General features: G+C 40.9%; 1 protein-coding gene across 1 annotated transcript in view; it reads left to right on the forward strand.

Annotated features, from left to right (window-relative positions):
• yip2 (yippee interacting protein 2) overlaps positions 1 to 14,615 on the forward strand; it is a 109,180-nt gene that overhangs the window by 32,103 nt on the left and 62,462 nt on the right. The window contains exon 3 of the mRNA XM_068351089.1: positions 7,863 to 7,994. Within this exon, the coding sequence (XP_068207190.1) occupies positions 7,863 to 7,994 (132 nt within the window). The remainder of the gene's footprint in view (positions 1 to 7,862; positions 7,995 to 14,615) is intronic.

Raw genomic sequence — 14,615 nt, forward strand, 5'->3', positions numbered from 1 at the left:
CTGCCTCGTCTTTCAGGACGAATGCAGCCTTGTCTTTCAGGGCGAATGCAGCCTCGTCTTTCAGGGCAAATGCTGCCTCATCTTTCAGGACTAATGCAGCCTCGTCTTTCAGGGCGAATGCTGCCTCGTCTTTCAGGACGAATGCAGCCTCGTCTTTCAGGGCGAATGCTGCCTCGTCTTTCAGGGCGAATGCTGCCTCGTCTTTCAGGACGAATGCAGCCTCGTCTTTCAGGGCGAATGCTGCCTCGCCTTTCAGGACGAATGCAGCCTCGTCTTTCAGGGCGAATGAAGCCTCGGCTTTCAGGGCGAATGCAGCCTCGTCTTTCAGGGCGAATGCAGCCTCGTCTTTCAGGACTAGTGCAGCCTCGTCTTTCAGGGCGAATGCAGCCTCATCTTTCAGGACGAATGCAGCCTCGTCTTTCAGGGCGAATGCAGCCTCGTCTTTCAGGGCGAATGCAGCCTCGTCTTTCAGGGCGAATGCAGCCTCGTCTTTCAGGACGAATGCAGCCTCGTTTTTCGGGCAGCCTCGTCTTTGGGGGCGAGTGCAGCCTCGTCTTTGGGGGCGAGTGCAGCCTCGTCTTTGGGGGCGAGTGCAGCCTCGTCTTTGGGGGCGAGTGCAGCCTCGTCTTTGGGGGCGAGTGCAGCCTCGTCTTTGGGGGCGAGTGCAGCCTCGTCTTTCGGGGCGAGTGCAGCCTCGTCTTTGGGGGCGAGTGCAGCCTCGTCTTTGGGGGCGAGTGCAGCCTCGTCTTTGGGGGCGAGTGCAGCCTCGTCTTTGGGGGCGAGTGCAGCCTCGTCTTTGGGGGCGAGTGCAGCCTCGTCTTTGGGGGCGAGTGCAGCCTCGTCTTTGGGGGCGAGTGCAGCCTCGTCTTTCGGGGCGAGGGCAGCCTCGTCTTTCGGGACGAGGCCAGCCTCGTCTTTTGGGACGTGGGCAGCCTCGTCTTTCGGGACGAGGGCAGCCTCGTCTTTCGGGACGAGGGCAGCCTCGTCTTTCAGGATGATAGGACGATCGCCGCCTTGTCCTTTCAGGGCGACGCCACGTCTTATAAGATCTTTGTCAAGGATGACTTTAGTGATCACTTTTCTCCTGTTGAATTGTTTGAGGTTAACAGAAGGAGAGGATCCTAAGTTCTGTTGCTCCATGTTCCCCACCCTCTGAGTTTTCACGTGGTCATTAATGGAGCTTTAAGAATATACAGTATTAATTTTTGTTTCTTAAAACAGAAACCTTTGATGACTAACAACAGTAGGAGCCAGACTTTGCTACTTCTGGCGAGCCTGGGAGAGGAGAGGAGCAGACCTTTGGTCCGTGTTTTTACTAAGGATGGATGCGAAATCTTTTTCCTAGTGAATCCTCCTTTGTTAGTTACTCCGATAAGACTTTTCTGCCTAACCGACTTTGCAACTTCAATGTCTCTCTTTTGGGAGAGGGAGTCTTTTGTCCGGTCCTGGACGTAAATGCTCTTTACGCCTTCGTTCAGAAGTCAAAGTTCTCCATGGAGACATCAAAATCTTTGGAGAAGAGGGGAGCAGACCTTTGGTCAGTACTTCTTCTGAAGGAGGATTACCTTTTCCTTTTATAGGGGAACCTCCTTTAGTTTTTAGCTACATCGATTCTCTCTCCCAGTTCTAGAGAGGAGTCTAAGTGGCAGGCTATGCAATCAAACTTTATCTGAGGTTTGTTTACAAGGAAGAACGGGTGTAGAATGGGTCAGTTTTGGGCGTGTGTTTTGGTCTCGGCTCCGCCCCTCTCATGTTCTCGTAACTTTTGCTTTATGTAGCGGAATACTGCTCTCTGGAGAAATCAGAGCGTCCCTGTATCTGGACCTTTAGATAACGTTGAGCCTATCAAATAATTAGGTCTTCCTGTCAACAAGAAGAGTCTCTTCTGACACCAGGACGCTCAGCACCTTGTCTTTTAGAACGTTCAGCGTCTCGCTCTGTTAACCTCTCGGCTCCACGTCTTACAGGACTTTTGGCACCACGTCTTACAGGACTTTTGGCACCACGTCTTACAGGACTATCGGCGCCACGTCTTACAGGACGATCGGCGCCTCGTCTTTCAGGACGCTCGACGTCGAAGTTCTAGCATGAGGCATGACTTTGAACATGAGAATCTAGGACTTTGTGATGACACTAGTCGAATCGTGTGTCGAGATCAAGGACGCCTTCGTTCTGATCTCTTGGATCTAGAACGGAGGTTTGTTCTAGGGCAAGAAACATCGGGGCAAACATGCTCAGCAGGAAGAGACTTGTTTTTCCCTCAGAATGGTCTCTCAACCCGCAAGTCTGTCAGTCTCTGGATGTTGTGGGGCAGACCTGTAACAGACCTTTTTGCCTCTAACTGGAAGATGATGATCCCCTACTGCTGCTCCCTAGTCCCGGACGAGGAAGCTGTAGCAGTGGACTCCTTCTTGATGGATTGGACGGGGGTGGACATGTTTGCATTGCCTCCGTTCGAGATCATCAATCTGTTCTTCAGGAAATTTGCTCTCCTCGATTCGGGGCGAATGATCCTAGCGGCTCCATTCTGGCCTGCTAGGGAATGGTTTTCGGAAGTGATGGGCATGTTGATGGACTTCCCAAGAAGACTTCGGCAAGTCCAGATCTTCTCAAACAGCCCCACTTCGAGAGGTATCATCTTACCCCCCTTGCTCTCAACTGACTTCCTTCAGACTGACTATAAGCTTGTCAGATCTCGAGGCTTTTCGGCACAAGCGACGAAATCTATCGCCAGAGCAAGGAGGATCTCTTCACAAAGAGTCTACCAATCTAGGTGGGAGACCTTTAGAGCTTGGTGCAGGCGGCACAAGTTTCCTCATCCACTGCCTCTCTGAGCCAGATTGCAGACTACTTCTTGTACCTCAGACAGGATGCTAAGCTGGCTGTATCTACCATCAATGGATACAGCAGTATGCTCTCCGCTGTCTTTAGGCATAGAGGCCTAGAGTTGTCCCAAAATCAAGGTTTGCAGGACCTCATTGGGTCTTTTCAGACGACGTAATAGGTATTCTTAAACCTGGATGTGGTGTTTAAGTTTCTGTGCTCCAAGAAATTTGAACCTATCTCGCTAGCCTCTCTTCGAGTTGTAGCGAAGAAAACCCTCTCCCTTATGACTCTAGAGAATGCCAAGAGGTCAGCGAAGTCCAGGCGATTGGGAAGAGGGTGAGCTTCAATTAGGATAGGGCAGTTTGTGCCTTAAGGTTCATCTTTCTCGTAAAGAGCGAAAACCCTTCGTAACCCTGTCCTACGACGTTTGATGTCATTATCCTCACGAACCTAGTGGGTCGAGAGAAGGAAAGACTCCTCTGCCCAGTTAGGTCCCTCAAAGTTTTTTTTTGGCTCTCACATAGTGAGCTGTGCATCCAACTTGTTATGGTGTTCAGTGAAAGATCCGCCAAAAACCCCTGTCTAAGTATGCTTTGTCCTTTTTCCTGAGGGAGAAGATTAGGGAAGCCCACCTCTTATGTGAGGAGGAACACTTCGCCCTGTTGAAATTACGGGCTCACGAAGTGAGAGCCATTGCTACCTCTCTGGCATATCAGGAATATATGTTAGTTAGGCTATTCATGGATGCAATTTTTTGGAGGAGCAACTCTGTCTTCGCTTCTCATTAACTTAGAGAGGTGAGAGTAGACTTTGGCAAGTGCTTTACCTTGGGCCCATACATAGCTGCGGTTTCTGTATTAGGCAAAGGAGTTAATAACTCCACTCAACCTTGATTTATATGCATGTATGAGGGTTTGTGTTTTTATGATAGTCTGAGGACTTCGTCTTGTGGTGCGGTTCCCTCAGTCTAGATAGATAGTTTATGTCTATGTTGCAGGGTTAGGTGGTTAGTTTTAGTAAGGTTGCAGTTTTTATATGGGGCGAAGGTAGTTTCTGAAGTCTAGTCAAGTTGTTGGTCTTATCCCTTTGACAGACTCGATTGAGTTTTTTGCAGCATTGCAGGCTTACTCCTGGATAAACTCTCCTAAGGGAAAGCCACTCTAAAGGCTGTACCTTTGAATCAGCTACCTTAGCAGGCAAGGAATCAAGGTGTTTTTATCTCCTACAACTCTTTTGTTGTTTCCCCAACGATGTTTACTGTCCGTTTCCCTCCTCCAGATGTGTGAATCAGTTATATACAGTAGGGTCCCGAATTACACGTGTTCTAATTACGCGATTCCTCAATTACGCGATCGATAGTTTTTAAAAATTAATTTTCCTGTATCTGCGAGGAGCATTCTAAATCCGCGAGTCAAGCACCGCGAAGCGTAGGAAATCTATTGTTTTCTTAATTGTATTGGGGGGGGGGGTGATGGTTCCCCGATGTCTGAGAAGGGGGGGGGGGGGGGGGGAAGAATGTGAGAGAAAGATTTCTGTTCAAACATTTTAAGACTAGTTTTGGATGAAAAATGTTAAGGTTTGCCCATCTGTTGTGTGAACTTGTCGCTAGGCCTAGCCTAACTGTCCAACACCTATATGTATAATATTCCATATTTGTACTAATTAATTTTTATACTTACATTGTGATTATGGTGAAAAATCCTTATTCATTAAACTTTAAATTAAAAACCGTCAAAATAAAGACTATTTTATATCATGCTACTGCCAAACATGTCACCACAACCAAACCCATTACTTTGTTTAGTACGTTCCATCGCCGATCATAACGAACTCGCTAACCAATTTTAACATCTGTCTATAGGTTAACTTTTGCGGCAAAAGATATCTTACCAGGTACTATGTAATAATAATGTTATAATTAATGTTGTTTTATTTATCCTTAGAAAATCAAAATATATGAAATATGAGCAATTTTGTTTCGTGTTGTTTTTTTTTTCCTAAAAAAACGCCTTCTTAAAAGGAAAACGTTTTTTTTTACGTTTCATCGTCGATCATAAACGCATTTACTCCTGAAAGTGATATTGAAGAGCTTTTACTAAAGATGTTATTATAAATAAAGATTATAAATAGGTGGTAAAATATCTATAATTAAAGTGTAGCAGCATCAAGAAATGTTGGGGTTCGCCCTTTACATAAGAATGTACTGTACATTGGATTAGACAGAACGTAGAAAAAATCAATTAGGGAAAAATCGGTATTCGATATCCTCTTCATCAGCATCGTCAATCGGCCTTTTTATCTTTTTTATTCTCAGTCGCTAACTAGTTATCGCACTGCCAAGATCTGCACACATTCCGATAATTCACATTTGAAGGTTTTCTGGGAGAGGATGGATAGAGAAAATACCGAACTATATAAAATGTTTTTTTAACCTGTTAAACGTCACCCACGTGATAAACCGTTCACCACGATCTACTCGGTACCGCCTTCAACTGTATATTCCGTTCATGACTTTAATTGCCTTTTACAAGCCGTCAGTCTCGTGATGTTACTTTACTCGTATAGTAAGTATAGGATCACCACTTGGCAACACTCTCAGCATATGGGGACTGTGAATAGAAACTTATATGATGTCTGGCAACTATTTTTCTGAAGGTAGCTTGATGTTACAAAACTGTGGTTTCCTATCAGTGCGCTCTGGCGTTCATGCATAAGTGGTTATTTGTTGTTCCTTTTGTAATGAAAGGTCTAAAGAGGAAGGTTATTTCTTTAGATGAAATAAATGATATTCTTGTTGTGGAATTTGATAATGATAACCTGTTTGATAATGAGAGCACAAGTTCTGAATCCTCCAGTGATGAGTATATTGAAGAAACAAAGTTTTCTTTCGATGCCGAAAGCGAAAATGACTTCTCATTACCGAATGACTGGACAACGAAATTTCACAAAACTATAAAGGGAAAGGAAACGCCGAGAGAGAGAGAGAGAGAGAGAGAGAGAGAGAGAGAGAGAGAGAGAGAGAGAGAGAGAGAGAGAGAAAATAAAGTGGATACAAATGTATGACGAACATATTTGAAAACTATACAGGAAACGATATGAAGAGAGAGAGAGAGAGAGAGAGAGAGAGAGAGAGAGAGAGAGAGAGAGAGAGAGAGAGAGAGAGAAGAGAGAGAGAGAGAGAGAGAGAGAGAGAGAATAAAGTGGATAAATAATGTACAAATGTATGACGAACATATTTGAAAACTATACAGGAAACGATATGAAGAGAGAGAGAGAGAGGAGAGACTTATCCCTTTCCTTTGGTTGCTTATCCAGGCGTAAGATTTACGATTGAAGATAAAAAGAACCCATTAGAATATTCAGTATTATGTAGCCATTTGAAATTAAATTATAGTAGTATTAATTTTTTTTTTTACTCAACCATTTAATTAATATCCCTACTTTTAACTATAATTACGAATTATAAGCATAAAGAAATTATATTAACTTTGAAAAATTATCATTAGTGAAATGACCGCTCAGGGCAAAAAATCGTGATTATCGTACAGCAGCCTAGTGCACACTTGCGCCTACTGGCCGTGTTTACGTGTGGGAGTGTCATCATGGATATACAGTACTATACTGTAATTTTTAACTATTGCTAGATACGTACTGTATCAAACCTTGAAAACCCTTTTTGTTTTTTGTATCTATAGGAAATAATTCTACATCATTCGGAAAATACTGAAAACAGTAAGCTATGCATAGTACAGTAGTAAATACTACAGTCATAGAAAATTATCAAAACTTTAACAACTTTTTATTGTTTTATTTATCCATAAAAGAAATTTTGTACAGTATTTTATAAAAAAAATCTATAAGAAGGATTTCTTACAGTATTGTTAAGATAAAAGCTACAGTATATATATATACTGTATATATATATATATATATATATATATATATATATATATATATATATATGTTTTATATATATATAATATATACATACATACATACACACACACAGTGTATATACAGTATATATATAGCTAGAAAGCTAGAAATGGAGTGAAAAAAAAATGACGGGTAGGTTGCTGTTTGCCGCCATGATGTGTTTCGAAATATACGAATTTCCAATTACACGAGGCCTTTTATCGACCAAATTCTCGCATAATTCGGGACCCTACTGTATATATAACTGCCAGGTAAGTACTATTCATAAAAATGGAGTTTTTATGATAAAACAAAGTTTTATGAATACTTAACTGGCAGTTATATATATATATTCTAAGGCCCACCCACCTCCCCTCAGGAGACAGGTCGGGCATAGATGAACTGAAGTCTTGGACACGGGAATGATTCCTTGGACCACCCTGTGACGGGTGTTACCACCTACCTCCCAACCACCACAAGGCGGTTGCCTCGTTTTGAAAAATTCTGCCGATTTAGAGATATCAGCTACATATATATAACTGCCAGGTAAGTATTCATAAAACTTTGTTTTATCATAAAAAACTCCATATTTATACAGATGTGGTCCACCAGCACCAGGCCCCTTTGAAGTCTTACCTTCAAGCAAAGTGAGTTACAGTCACAGGTGTATGAATGAGAGGGGTAGCTAGTACCACCCACCCCCCGCTAACTAGAGGATAGGTGGTTAACCCTCGTTAAATTCTAATGGCTCGTCTTTCAGCTTCGCCTAAAGTAATACCCTTATAAACAGCTACAGGTTTGTATTATTAGGAAAAATATAAATTACTTCCAAAGTTGTCATCTTTTGCTAATAACTTCACTGTAAAATATTTTAGAATTTTTGGATGCAGCAATTGTCTTTTAAGTTTAACCTTTTTCACGTGAGTTATGCTTTTCTTGAGCTTTAAATTACCAATATTTGAGATACAGCTTTCAGAATCAGATTATTAAGTGTTTCGTCAAAGTATTTGGTGAAATTCTCTCCAGCTGTAACATTACAGCTAGAGGAAAGTATTGGTGGTTAAAAACTTGAGATTAAAGATTCTTTTAATTTTAATAGCTGATAATTTTTATTTTTCCAGTGTGCTCATACAGATACAATCTATGCAGCCCGACATGTAAGTCTTCGTTGTGGAATTCCCATTAGTACTCCAGCTCTGTCTGTTAATAGGCTGTGTGGTTCTGGCTTCCAGTCTGTTGTTAATGGTGCTCATGTAAGTTTTTTATTTATTTATACATTAGATTATTAGTTTTTAAGGAAATATAATTTTGCAGTTTTCAATGATGATTTTCATAGTTGAAGGTGTTACATCCTCAATACATCATCTTAATGAATCTTACCCATTACTCACAAGCTTATATGATTTAAGTGCTAACTTCTGGTAAAAATAATTGGAAAATGTTCATCGGGATTTGAAGAATCTACCCCTGAAATAACACCACATCATATCAGATATCAGTACTGTGATAATGCTATCGAGTGTTTGCACTTTGCTTGCATTTTGCTACAAACTGGTGAATTATCATGCAGTTATTTTGCAGCTTTTATTGTCATCTGAAGTGTTAATGAAATAATCTTTTTTGGGTCTTAGTATAGTAGTCCTTTTTCGGTTCTTTTTGCTTGAAAGGTTTTTTTCGGATATCATTCGATTCTAGGTCAGTGAGGTATTGTGCCAGTATAAATGTGTTAGATGCAGAGGTAGTGTGCGTGATCTAGGGAATAGGTGCAATATGTGCAGTAGTTATTGTGAGGGTGGATTTTTAGCTTTGCTTGAGCATAAAAAAACCAGAAAGCAGTACACTTCTAAAAGAGTGTGGAAAGAGTGGTAATTTGGTCTTTAATGACTTAGGCATTTAAAATTAATCATCCTGATCTTTATCTGCCATCTTCCCCCTCTCCATCACCCATCCATTTATTTTTTTCCCATACCCCCAATCTCCTCTAGTTCTTTGACGTTCAAAAATACATTGATATTTTGAAGAGGGCTATGGGAGATTAAACTTGCGCTTTACATGCCGTAACATCCCCTACAGTGCTTATGCTTATTCACGAACATTCTGCTTTAGTGAAAATGTGTTGGGGCAGTCCCCTACTTTTCCAAACTACTGGTGCATCTCCAGCTAATATTAGAACAAACACAGTGATAGGAGCAGCAATGTATGGGTTGACCCCACTTTACTTGTCCTAACACCTGTGCCAGTACCCTTGCACACGCTCATGGTGATTCTGACGTGGTGTCTTAGTGCTCAGACAAGAGAAATTGGTATGTTAACACATCTTTGGAGGAATTGTTTTTGTCAAGTGGATTGATGTAGATTTGAACTATAGAAGTATTTTTGGGGGAAGCATGTGTTAACGTAGACTGTTAGTGATGAATTTTAAATAAGAAGAGTTAGAGAACGTCTAGAATTGAGGTTTGGAACCTTAAAGGAGAAAAGGGTGAGAAATTTAGGGGCGTTGTGAAAGAGAGACAACTGAACAGGTATGAAAGAAATGTCTTGGGAAAACGGAAGAACTAGTTGGAAGAACCAGTGGAAATGGTGTCAAAAAGAGAAAAGTGGTGGTGGCATAAAGAGGTGCAAGAGTCAAGCTAAAAGAAAATCAAAGGCATTTAAGGTTTGAAAGTAAGGTATGCACAGTGTATAGCTATTGAAAGGCTAGGAAAATAGGAAGGAGGAAAGGACATCTATAAGAAAGGCAAAAACGAGATGTGGGATAACGGAGTCATCAAGGATAGAAATGAAAATCTAATGCATAGAGATGAAGACATTAAGAGGAGATGGAGAAAATATTTTGAACAACAATTGAATACTGAAAATGAGAGAGAGGAGCTAGAAAAGCTCAAAGGGGGAGGAGCCAGTGATAGAGAAACGGAATATATAAGTGAAGTGGGCATTTAGTAAAATGAAAGATGCTAGAACACCAGGTCCATCAGAGTTTCAAATTGAAATGGTCAAGATACTAGCTTCAGAGGAAGAAAGGATATTAGTGATATGGGAAGTGGAAATAATGCCTAAAGACTGATAGGAGAGTCTAGTGGTATGGGTAAAGTCATGGAATGTGGTAATTACTGGGGGAGTAAATTAAACTTTTTGAGAGGGCAGTAGATGAGCGATAGTGAGATATTGTAAAGATTTGGAAACAGCAGTATTGATTAATGGGGTGGGGGGAAGGTTTTAGGGATGCCATCTTTATTAGTAAGGTAGCTACACGAAAAGAGGCTAGTGGGGAAACCAGAAGCTCTTCTTCGAGAAGGCTTATGATTGAATACCAAGAGAAATTGTTTTGGTCCTTAAGGAAGAGGAAAGTCATAGAGAAATTGGTCAGAATGGTAGAGATGACGAACAATAGAAAAAGGACAAAAGTAATGATTGAAAATGGGGAAAAAGAAACCTTTGAAGTTAGTGTGGGATTACACCAGGGTAATGGCTGTGTTAAATGAATAGATCAGAAATGAAGAGTTGGAGGAGTTTCTATATGCAGATAATTTGGTGATACTGCTGAAAATGAGGAAGAATTGCAAAGGAGGGTAGTAGAGTGGCTAGAGACTTTGGAGAGAGGTAGCTTTGAGGGTAAATGTGGATAATACTGAAGTTTTGGTGATCAGTAAGGAATGTAGGGACAGGATAGCCATACATGAAAGTATAGGCCAAGGCCTATTATTATTATTACTATCCAAGCTACAACCCTAGTTGGAAAAGCAAGATGCTATAAGTCCTAGGGCTCCAATAGGGAAAAATATCCCAGTGAGGAAAGGAAATAAATAGATAAGAACAAATTAACAATAAATAATTGTAAAGATAGTAACAATGTCAAAACAGATATGTCGTATATAAACTATAAAAAGACTTGCGTCAGCCTGTTCAACATAAAAACATTTGCTGCAACTTTGAACTTTTGAAGTTCTACTGATTCAACTACCCGATTAGGAAGATCATTCCACAACTTGGTCATAGCTGGAATAAAACTTCTAGAATACTGTGTAGTATTGAGCCTCGTGATGAAGAAGGCCTGGCTATTAGAATTAACTGCCTTCCTAGTATTATGAACAGGATGGAATTGTCCTGAAAGATCTGAATGTAAAGGATGGCCAGAGTTATGAAAAATCTTATGCAACATGCATAATGAACTAATTGAACGACGGTGCCAAAGATTATCTAGATCAGGAATAAGAAATTTAATAGACCGTAAGTTTCTGTCCAACAAATTAAGGTGAGAATCCGCAGCTGAAGACCAGACAGGAGAACAATACTCGAAACAAAGTAGAATGAAAGAAATAAAACACTTCTTCAGAATAGATTGATCACCGAAAATCTTCTAAGACTCCCAATAAGCCAATTTTTTGTGCTATTGAAGAAGACACAGACCTAATGTGTCTCAAAAATAAATTTGCTGTCGAGAATCACACCTAAAATTTTAAGAGTCATACAAATTTAAAGAAACAATATCAGTACTTAGATCCGGATGTTGAAAAGCCACTGTCCTTGACCTACGTACAATTATACTTTGAGTTTTGTTAGGATTCAACTTCATACCCCCATAATTTGCACCATGCACTAATTTTAGCCAGATCTCTATTAAGGGATTCAGCAACCTCAGATCTACATTTAAGGGATGGAATTGATGCAAAGAGAGCAGCATCATCTGCATATGCAACAAGCTTGTTTTCTAGACCAAACCACATGTCATGTGTATATAGTATGAAAAGTAATAGGCCAAGAACACTACCCTGTGAAACACCAGATATCACATTCCTATGCTCACTATGGTGCCCATCAACAACAACTCTTTGAGATCTATTACTTAAAATATCCATAATAATGTTAAGAAACGACCCACCCATTACCAACTGTTTGAGTTTGAAAACAAGGGCCTCATGATTAACACGGTCAAAGGCAGCACTAAAATCAAGGCCAATCATATGAACTTCCTGACCACAATCAAGGGATTTCAGTACAGCATTGGAGATTGTAAGAAGGGCATCACATGCTCCAAGGGCTTTACAAAAACCAGATTGCAAACTAGGGAATAGATGATTACCTTCAGCAAACCTATTGAGAAGTTTTGCCAAAAGACGTTCAAAAACTTTAGATAATATGGTAGTTATGGAAATTGAGCGTTAATCAGTTGGACTTGAGCTACCACAAACACATTTACATGAAGGAGTAACATTACCAATTCTCAAACAAGTGCTAAAAGCTCCTTTTCTTGCTAACTTGCGCAAAATAACAGATAACTTTGGAGCTAAGAAATCTGCAGTCTTTATGAAAAACAAAGGAAAAATACCGTTTGGGTCTACACGTCCATAAGCATCAAGGTCCATCAACAGAGCTTTAATTTCATGAGATCGAAAAGCTAAATAGTTAGTTGAGCCTCAGGAAAACAAGATTGAGAAAGTTCAAGTTTTTCATTACTCTGTTTACTGTCAAAAATATCAGCCAAAAGGGTTGCCCTTTCCTTTGGACAGTGAGTGACTGAACCATCTGGTTTAAGTAAAGGAGGAACTGTTACATCTACACCAAAGAGTGCAGATTTAAGGGTAGACCACTATTTATGTTCCGGAGTTGTACCAGAAAGGGTTTCTTTTATGGTTAAATTGTATTCCTTTTCAGTTGAGGCATAAACTCTCTGAGCAAAACCTCTAAGCTGAATATAGTTATTCCAGGTCAAATCTGATTTGTTACCCTTCCAAAGATGATAGGCTTCCTGCTTCTCCAAATAAGCACGTCTATAATCATCATTGAACCACGGTTTGTCCTTCACTTGGTACGTTAGCACAGAAGTGATACGCCTATCAATTATGTTGACTCGATTCTCATTCAAAGGGACAACAGGATCAACACTACTATTAATTGTGACCAATTCAAGCACAAAAAATCATGCAAAATGCCATTCCAGTCTGCTTGAGATTTCATATAAATTTTACAAGAGTATGATACATCAGGGACAGGCTGCTCAGTCTTCACTTCTAATGAAATCAAGGCATGATCAGATGTCCCGACTGGAGAACCAACCTTACTAGTTATAACGCCAGAGGAGTCAGTGTATATGAGTTCCAAGCAATTACCAGACCTGTGAGTAGCTTCACTTATGATTTGCTCACAGCCTGATTCAGAGGCAAAGTCTAAAGCTCTTAAGCCATGGCGATCGGTAGGAGAGATAGAAATCAACCACTTCCTATGGTGAGCATCAAAATCACCAACAAAGACAAAAGAAGCCTTTCTATCATCTTCTTGTATCTTAGCCATAATGGTAAGAAGATAATCGAAGATAGAATCATCCATGTCTGGATTTTGGTAGATCGAAAAAAAAATAAAAGTTGTTATGCCTGCCACAAACTTTTATTACCTGAATCTAATGACATCCATATTCATAGCAGGACTTATGAGAAGCAGGGTACTCGGTCCTAATATACACCGCCATTCCCTTCCCCCTAGGGATGGAATCACGTTTCAACATTATAAGAAGTCGTCTCAGACCATCTTAGTGCCCAGGTAGATGGACGGTGGGAGCTGGTTGGGTCAGAGTGATGATGTCACTCTGGCCTACCATGGCTGAGTAAGCTGTGGAACTTCCATAATGAAATAAGAGAACCACACTTTCGGTCCTGTTTTTTTTTTTTTTAATCTTTTCAAAGATTTATTTGTTCCCATACTTACAAACCTTCGTTATTCATAAGTATATACTTTCGTCGGAGTTGGAAGGCAGCCATTAGATTTAAAATGCAAGGTGGCAACCCTGCCTATCCACTTGAGTGGGTAGGCAGGGGGTGGCTGGGGTGTACCCAGCTTCCTATACTGTATATACTCTCATAGCTGTAAGTTATGTCACTTTTTGCTTTTGGCTGGTAGAGAACGGACGTCTCTGCTGTGTCCTTTCAAGGCTTAGCCAATTAGACTTTTGCTTTATACTCATCCTTTTTCTCTTACAGATGTGATTGTGTTTTTCTCCTGACACTCCATTACAGAGTAATATAGCAGTTTTAGATGTTGATGTTGTCTGTCCCTGTGAGTTTATCGGAAGGAATCCTCGTTGCTGACAACTCCTCTTGGGATAACTTCTCCCGTCCGCGGGTTGGGTTTCTTTCCCCCCCCGAGGAGAAGAATTTTTAATTCTCTTTGTTTCTTCTTCAGCGCTCATAGACGACATTGGGGTGCGAAGTCAGCTTCTGCAGCTGCGGCTGGCGTCTTAGCTGTCTACGAGGTCCACCTCCCGTTTGCTCTTCTGTTGCTTCCTGCTGATGATTAGTCATCTTGCCACCTGCCAATCTCGTCGTCTCCCAACGATCCGCAATTTTTCTCTCTCTCCCCACAGGCAACATTCTAGCCCGCGTATGCAACTTCCGCCTGTTGAGGATTCCAAGATTACGGATGATAGTCAACCCATGGCCTGCTTGCCAATCGCCAGAACGACTGATAATCTTCTCAATCGCAGGGGCTAGACTCATCACCTCGTCTTCCTGGTGTGTTATGATGTTGTTCGCGATAATCCGATGTTGTTTTGACACCCGTCAGGGCGTCGGTTTTGACAATCAAATGATCGCCGGTTATCACGATTTCGACGCTCTCTTTCTTGAAGACGATCACAGTCACGAGTTGAATAGTCACAATTGCGAGATCATAGGTCATTCATGATCTCAATGCTCTTCTTTTTGAAGACATATACCTGTTTGGTCTCCCCTTCGGGGGATTACTTTCGCAGGATTCCTGTCCTTTGGGAAATCCCTTCAAGGAAAACTCAAAGACAAGATTTGGGTTTTTCTTAAGCAACACTTTATGTTAAACTTCAAATTTAGATAAGACTTGTTGAAAGGAAACAGAGTGCTTCTCAGATG

The sequence above is a fragment of the Palaemon carinicauda genome, chromosome 27 (assembly GCF_036898095.1).
Source record: "Palaemon carinicauda isolate YSFRI2023 chromosome 27, ASM3689809v2, whole genome shotgun sequence".
NCBI classification, from domain to species: Eukaryota; Metazoa; Arthropoda; class Malacostraca; order Decapoda; family Palaemonidae; genus Palaemon; species Palaemon carinicauda.